Source organism: Cryptotermes secundus, unplaced genomic scaffold (assembly GCF_002891405.2).
Source record: "Cryptotermes secundus unplaced genomic scaffold, Csec_1.0 scaffold7186, whole genome shotgun sequence".
NCBI lineage: Eukaryota > Metazoa > Arthropoda > Insecta > Blattodea > Kalotermitidae > Cryptotermes > Cryptotermes secundus.
This window is the reverse complement of record NW_019725875.1, coordinates 14,429-23,117: the sequence shown is the minus strand read 5'-3', so window position 1 is coordinate 23,117 and position 8,689 is coordinate 14,429. Positions and strand designations below refer to the sequence as shown.

General features: G+C 35.8%; 1 protein-coding gene and 1 long non-coding RNA gene across 2 annotated transcripts; one reads left to right on the top strand and one right to left on the bottom strand.

The window, feature by feature from the left end:
• The first annotated feature begins 3,416 nt into the window (after positions 1-3,416).
• Positions 3,417-4,321, top strand: LOC117282264. The gene is made up of 2 exons (XR_004512959.1): positions 3,417-3,595; positions 3,722-4,321. It is a non-coding gene; the product is annotated as an uncharacterized LOC117282264 (long non-coding RNA).
• LOC117282263 (zinc finger MYM-type protein 1-like) lies at positions 3,806-5,453 on the bottom strand (the record flags this gene model as incomplete). Its single annotated transcript, XM_033751224.1, is given in 1 exon segment — positions 3,806-5,453. A coding segment is annotated over 1 exon segment (1,084 nt), but the record flags the coding sequence as incomplete, so codon positions are not given.
• Between the last annotated feature and the right edge of the window lie 3,236 nt (positions 5,454-8,689).

Genomic DNA, 8,689 nt, shown 5'->3' with positions numbered 1-8,689 from the left:
AAAGGATTTTTGACATGTAAATAAATGAAATGAAAAATGAAATGGGTAGTTGGTTTGCTGCTCCACGCACTGTCGGTAGTTTGCTTCCTGTCCCACACGTTGTGGATAGTTGGCTTGCTGCTCGAAGTAGCTGGGTTTAACACCGCCTCTCTTTCAAAAGCTAACAGTTACTCCATCCCTCAGGTGTATTTGATCGGTTCTCATTAAAATCGGGGTTTATAAGTATAACTATACTTACCATTAGAAGGCTGGCTGGACTTTAACCATTCCTGTTCCTTAATCGGCTTGTCTTGATTTTATTAATCGTGCAGATCCTCTCTGTGGTTTTATTCTCAAATTACCACATTTTGACTGCTAAATTCTAAGAATTAATACAGTGAGCTTAATCCTGTATTATTACAACAAGAATGGGATTGGTTATCTCCCTTATTCCTGGCCACAATATATGTCGGGATGTATATGCTATCATTTAACATTCACAATCAATGGCTATAATTAACGATAGGTAACGATGGCAGGGACTGAATTCGTCTGTCTGAGGATAGAGGGCTCTTGTGAATATGGGGATGAAGAACCTTGGCGTTTCATATAATATTAGCTAATTTATGTATATCTGAGCAACGGGCTGTTTCTGTGGGCCCAGCTCCAAGCCGTTCGTAGGTCTGTATAATCAATTAGTTTTAATTAGCAATCATTTTACACAGGGGTGGCCCGCGTATAGGCACTGCGGAACTGCAGGACCCCCAATTTCCACTTGATATTATCGATAACATTTATATAATGAGTCCTTTTTTCTTTAATTCTTTCTTTATACTTGTACAATACAATATATAATCCTTAAGCTTAATGTCAGTAGCCAAATCTTTGTAAGGAACTGTGAGTTTCACAGTTCCAGCAGTGAGGTGTTCGTTGACCCTGCGCATGCGCACATAGGAACCTACACGCAAGGCTGCAAGGGGGAGGGAGCACTGCAGGAACGATAGTGCCGACCGGTGCCGACCCTGGCTTGCTGGTGGAATGTAGTTTTTTTTTACTCCGCATGTGTTGTGCTTAAAAAATATGAGTTAATTGTAGAATTAGATTATTATCCTGCTTCCAGCTATTCTATTTGATTCATTTTTTTCGGTTCTTTTATTTAACAGAAAACTTTAACCATGGCCTTGCATCCCCGAGAAATAAGTTCTGTGACTCTAAGTGAACTTCAACAGCTTAAGTTTTCACAACTGTCTCTGCATGAGAAAGTTGCAGTTAAGAAAGAGATCGTTTAACACGTGATATTCTAATATCTCAGGCAGGCATAAGCAGGAACAAGAAATATATTTGTAGCTTTAATTCTGAATGGTACAAACGGAAAAGTTGGCTTTGCGGCTGTGAAGTAAAAAATGCACTGTTTTGCTTCCCGTGTTTGCTGTTTGGGGGTGATGTAACGTGGACAAAAGATGGTTTTAGAAATATAAACAAAACGAAAGAAAAAACTGAAAAGCATGAGAAGTCAAAGAAGCACGCTAATAATGTAGTTTCACTGTCACTTTTAGGAACTGTAAGTATTAAGGAGAAACTTCGTGAGGCATACTGACTTTCAATTGATGAGCATAATATAAAAGTTAAAAAGAATGGATTTCATTTTTAAATGAATAGATTAAGCTTGAAATGTAACAATTTAGGTTAAAGTAAGTAAAAAATGTTTGATTTTGTTCATTTAGGATTTTATCAAGTTTCTGAATAAATTTTCTTTTTATACATGTTTGCTTCCTTTTATACAATTTTAAAACAAAGGCTATACATTTTCTGGAGCAGCACCCCCACTAATTTTAGCTACGATTTAGCTACTGATTTTACGTCTTGATTGAAGAAGTGTCCCTTAAATTTCGACCACATGATATTCTTATCTTACTGCTTACAATTTCTCATACTGTAGCAGAAGTGCGTGCATGTCCTGTTTTTTTTTTTTTTGTTTTTTATCATTAGGTAAAGTACCTTTTTTGCAGTATTGTGTTAGTAGTCGCTGAAATACATCTCTCTTTCATTTCAGCTAATATCACATGTTATGCGTTGAATTGTAATCTATGACTTTTGTCAAATTACAAGAAGGTGCATTATAGTGAGTATATGACCAATGAATGGATTTGATTTTTAGGGATATTTCTTTCCTGTGTGTTCCATTACAATATCTTTTCGATTATAGTGTTCTTTAGTGTGACAGTGTGTATACTGAATTGCAATCTGTCAGTGATTTTATGCGCTGAATGATAATAACGCTTGTCAAATTACAAGAAGGTGCATTATAGTGGGTATATGAATTAGGGGATTTAATTTTTTCTCTCCTGTGTGTTCAATTGCAATATCTTTTTTGATTTCAGTGTTGTTGTTGTTGTTGTTGTTATTATTATTATTATTATTATCATCATCATCATCATCATCATCATCATTATCATTATTATTTCTTCCTTATTCCATTACATCTATAGTAGGCAAAAGCCTTAGATACAGAATTGTGTCAATTTATCTTGCTAATACTCTTAAGCAATTGTCAAGAAGACTTACAAAATAAGACAATGTATGTTTACATCATAATACAATTTTTCTCTAGCATAATACATTAAAATTTAAGATAAAAGTTTCCATCAAAGGTAACAGAATATTTTGGTCATATAGCTTAACCGTATATAACAAATCCAAGATATAAAAACATTACATTTATAAAAATACAAAATTAAAATTTCATGATGACCACACATCACTCATCCCCAGTCCAATAAAACATATAATCAGGCCTCACACAGACAGCCAAGCTGTCAGGACAACACACACAGGTGGCGAGAAAACCACTGTCAAACCCACAACCTGCCACTCCACACATATTGGCAAGCCATATCATCGAAACAGTTTATTTTATCTTGTCAATGCTATCATTGTGTATGTGACGTGACAAGTTTGTCACGGCACATACAAATACTTTGTAGTACAATACACTAAAATTTTCCTTTAAAAATAAAATTTTAAGATCAAAGTTTCCGTCAAAGTAACAGAATATTTTAGTCATATAGGTTTAACATATACTACAAACCAGTGGCGTAGCATGAATACCGAAAGCAGGGAAGCAACTTTATATACGTGTATATAAATTTTTTCTACATACCCTATAGTTTCTATCTTCTATTTAAAAGAAAACAGCTAATAGTTTAATATGTATTGTATATTTAAGCTAATATATTAAAATAACACATAATTATCAACACAATTTTATAGCCATCAAATGACAGGGTTGTGAACCTGGAATATAATTAATGCTTACTTTATTGTTTATAATTCAGCTCGATTCTTCTGTTTTTCTTGGCAAACAGATCAATAACCTCATCTAGAAAGCTGGGTTTGGACTGCAGTTTGTTTAGGAAGGACTTTTCAATGTTCATCAAAGCCAGTGATGACAACCTATCCTGGTTCTGCGAATTTCTTAAGTAGTTTTTTAATCTCTTCAGAGCTGAAAATGAGCGTTCATCTGCAGCACTTGTCGCTGGTATTGTTAATACTAGCTCACATAATTTGAAGATTTGCGGGAAAACGCATGATAACTGAAGAGCATACATATATTGATGTAAGTCATACACACTATCTTTTGCCATATCTGGGTCCGAAAACATTACTAAAAGTTCACTCTTTAAGGCAACAAAGTCAAAAAATGCACCATAATTTTCTTTTAAACAGGAAAATGCTTTTTCAGGAAATGAGGTTCTATACATGGGAAAGTATCTGGCATCAAGAAGACTCAAGAAGAGGAGCGTAGCGTTCTCCGAAAATCTAACAGAGACATTCTGACACACGACATCAATAATTTCACAGAACAGCCGTTTATAGGAGTTTTTTCTTTCTTCTCCACTCATTGAGTCAATGCGAATTCTTTTGGGTCGAGTTGGGCCATTTGAATCGAAGACATTTTCCATTTCACTCCAAAGGTGGTCAAATCCTCCCCTTAATCTTTGCATGTGATGCTTAAATTCGTCTATTTTGGTATTGCAAAAAGCTATATCAGATCTCTTAGTTTGTAGGATTTTGAAAAGAGCGCCAGAATATGGAAAAATTGAAGAAAATATTTTCAGCATGAAATTGAAATCGAAATCCCTTAGAAGAGAGAGAAGTCCGCGTGCAGAAGAAATTGTTTCTACATCCCATTCTTCTGGTTCCTCTATTATAGACACAAGAAGATTCTCAATTCCTTCTCTGTATTCATGCACAGTTTCAGCAAGTCGGCTATGGTACTGCCATCGAGTAGGTGCGATAGAAGGAAATCTTTTCCTAAGGTGGGAATCCAATGCTTCAGTCCTTTTTGTGGACTTGGCAAAAAAAGTTCTAAAGCCAGAGAGAGTAGCAAAGAAGACCTTAACTTCCTTAATAAAACTAGCAGATTGTGCTAAGACTAAATTTAGTCTATGCGCATAACAATGAATAAAAATGGCGTTTGGGTACTGCTCGCGAATTTTTGCTTGTACTCCTGCATGTTGTGATGCCATAACAGCAGCACCATCATAAGTCTGTGCAATGAGTTTGGGACCACATTCAAAATCATTTAAAATCTCAAGAGCATGGTTAAACAAGGAATTGGCAGAACGGTCAGAGCTCACGTCTGTAAAACGCAGAAACCTTTCTTCAACATTGCCATCAGCTGTCACATATCGAAGAACTGAAGCCAACTGACACTTATTCATCACATCTGAAGTCTCATCAAGAATTAAAGAAACATAATTAGCCTTTGAAATTTCCTTTTTAATTTCCATTGTCATCAATTCAGATACAGAATGTATCAGTTCATTTTGGATGTCAGGAGAAGAACCACGGAAAGCAGTTGAAGACTCTAAATGATTGTGTAAATCAGAATCATAACGTGCCAGCATATTTAAAACCTCAATGTAATTTCCTCTATTAACAGATGCCACGCTTTCATCATGTCCCCGAAATGCTAAACCCTGAGAGCCCAGAAAACAAACTGCTGTAATTAATTGGCCTACAAATTTCCTGTTCTGTTTCACAGCTTCATTGTGTTTTTCAATTGACTGTTTGTATTGGCTGCTTAGAGAAAATTCAATCCTTCTGTTTTTACCAAACAGTGTAATTTCTTTAAGACAAGCAATGTGATTAACTGAATGCCCATGTCGTTTGCCAGATTTGTAAATGTTGTTAATGTCATTGTAACCAGCACTGTTAAACACGTGTTTTTCTTTAGAAAACAAGAGACAAGGCCAACAGAATAATTTGTTTAGTTTATCACACCCACACAACCATGGAATAGCCTCATATAAACTGGTATTGAAATGCCGTGTGCAAGATTTCACTTTTGTATGTAAAGTTAGATTAGGCTTAGGTGCACCTTCTTCTATTATCTTAAGTTTCTCATTATAACTGAGTGAACTGAACGGTGTTTGAAGAAGTTTTTCAATCACACAGTGGTTATCACATGAAAGTGTCATGTTTCTATTTTTAACTTAACAGCAATCACAAAAACACTGGTCATAAAGTTATAATTACGCAAAGCAAAACAAATTCTGTATCGAGAAAAATACAGAATAATAACTAAACTGACTTGTGCATAAATGAGACGCTAACACCTTCTGAAAACTAATACACACGCTTAACTGCCAGGTCACAGACAATTCTAGTGCACTCTACTGCGAACTGCAATGCCTTACATCTGGCAACATCGCTGGAAGCACGAAGCTAGTAGCATACCATAACGGATAGCTCACTTAGAGACAATATTGACATTGGTCAGCCAGTTAACACAGGGGAGGGTGGAAGCGAAAGACCTGCTGCTTCCGCGCGTGTTGCAATTTGAAGTACCCTGCATTTTTGAAGAAAATAACTGATCTATCCTGATAAATTGTTTATTTAACACATTAAAACTTGCAATATTCTCATTATATGTAATATATGTTCTCAGATTAATTAATATTTTGAAGTATGAAATATTTTTTCGAAATTGAAAAATTGCCAGAAATGTTCTTGGTTGCTTTTCTATAGGGAAGCAAAGCTTCCACCACATCCATGTACCCTACGCCCCTGCAACAAACCCAACATATAAAAATATTCAATTATGAATATCTCATATTCATGATGATTATTAATTTATTGTATTACTCAACATCATATACACTTATATAGTTGTAAAAATCATTATCTCTTAAAATATTCATCAAGTGTATAAAAAGAATTTAAATAAAGAAATTCCTTTAAATTGTTTTAGAACTTATTTATATCGTTAGAAGTTACTTTAATTTTATTAGGTAGTGCATTGTAAATCCTTATGGCCATGTGAGTTACCCCATTACCATATTTCGCCAAATTTACCTGGCTCATATGTATGTCCATATTATGTCTAGTGTTTATATCATAGCAATCCCTATTTGTATCAAATACTTTTTTTGTTTTTTAGTACAAACATCAGAAGAGAGTATACATACTGTAACGTGTTGCGTTACTGAATACGCCGTAGAGATCGTTAATTGGTTTAATGAACAATCTACAAGTAACGGCTACAATTACTTATCACACAGTTGCGGGGTTTCACACTTTATAACCCTAATCGCATTAATCTGTTACCACTGTTGCGGGGTTTCACGATTTATAACCCTATGCGCAAATCAGCTCACTCTGTCTTCAGTAGTCTACACGTTTACAGTAGGGGAGCTATGTATCACTGTATCACACACTCCCAATTACACAATCACACACACGTCCGGTTCTTCTTATCGCGACGGCTGCTATACTCCAACTGTAGTCGGCTGACTGGAGAACTGTTGATAACACACTCGCTCGACTACTACTGAACTCGGCGACTGCTGCTATATGTCAACTCGACTCGGTGACTGTTACGTTACAACTGACTCGTAGCTGCTGTGCAGTTCCCTTATATAGCCGCAGTGGTTCCTGTTGCGTGCCACGTCACAGTAGGAAGCGGTGCCGCATCACCGTGTTTGCGTATAGCCTAGCAACGCTGTTACCTCGCGCCCTCTTACGTCACCGCGCGTTGCGTGTTACGTTACCGTGCGGAGGGGGGAGGGGAGCGCTGACTCATCTGCCACGTCACTGTGGCCTGAGTTGCCACGTTGCTGCTGGGTAGGGAGGGGTTCTCCGTTGCGCAACATGTCACAATACTGTGTTCTTAAAGGGAATATATTCATATTCTTAAACAGTTCTCTGCATTACTCTCTGAAACCACATCCATTTATTATTCTTATATAACTCTCTTTTGTATCTTAAAAACTCTTTCAGCTTGTGTTGAGTTACCCCAAAACATTACTCCATATGTCATAACAGAATGGAAGTATGCATAATAAATACTTTTTAATGTTTTTACAGACACCACTGGTTTTACATTTCTATTCATATAACAAGCTGTGTTTAATTTCTTCATTATCTCATCTATATGTCTATCCCAAGTTATATCATTTTGGATAGTCAGGCCAAGAAATTTAATATAATTTGTGTTTAATAAAATCGTTCCTATGCCTCCCATTTCTCTATCGAAATTACGTTTTACAGTGAAGTTTATATAATATGTTTTCAATAAATTCAGTGACATTAAATTTTGTTTAAACGAGTCCTCCAATATTCTATATACTTCATTTATTGTATTTTTAAGTTTTATTGGATTGTCTTGAGAGATTAAGAAACTGGCATCATCAGCAAATAGAACTGGAATACTCTTAGTTTCTAGAATCTTGGGCAAGTCACTTATATATATTATAAACAACAGCGGTCCTAGTATCGACCCTTGTGGGACACCATTAGTTACTTTAACCCAGTGAGTATACTTTATTACTGTTTGTCCCATTGGAAATAGCAGTTCTCTGTTTTCTATCCAATAGATATGACTTATATAGGTCATACTGTTTGTCTTTTATTCCATAATACATCAATTTATCCAATAATATATCATGGCTAACACAATCGAAAGCCTTTTCTAAGTCACAGATGATCCCAGAGACTTGCATTCTTTTATTTAAAGAGTCTAGTATTCCAGAGATAAGTCTATAAATTGCATTTTCAGTCCCTTGCTTTTCTCTAAATCCAAATTGGTATTTATTTAATATACTATTATCATTCAAATGTTTTAACATTCTACTATGCATTACCTTTTCAAAAATCTTACTAATAGATGTCAATATGGATATAGGTCTGTAATTTGATTCTAGATTTTTATCACCTTTTTTGTATATTGGCATAATTGTAGCATATTTCAGTCTGTCTGGGAAAATACCCTCATGCATAGTTCTGTTACATAAGTAACTTATTGGTTCGCTAATAAAGGTTTTACAGGCTTTGAGTAAATTATTCGAAATTTCATCATATCCATGGGTTTGACTAGATTTTAGGGACCATATAATCCTTTCTATTTCCCTACTCGTGGTTTTTATAATTTTTATGCTAGGTAATGGATTCTCAAATGCATCAGTCAAGTATGTCATACAAGGTCTGGCAATAAAGAACCCGGATTACTTTTATGACTCATTTCCGGCCACGTCATTGACGAAGAGGAGGGTAGGGCATTGACCCTTGGACTTCCCTCTACCGTCACACAAAGTTTCATTCACGTGCATCGGTTAGTCTGGCCGCGACCATTGTTAGAAGCGGATCGTGTTTCTGAGCTCCGTCGGAATAATGCTGAGTGCTAATGCAGAACAACGTGCTAACATCA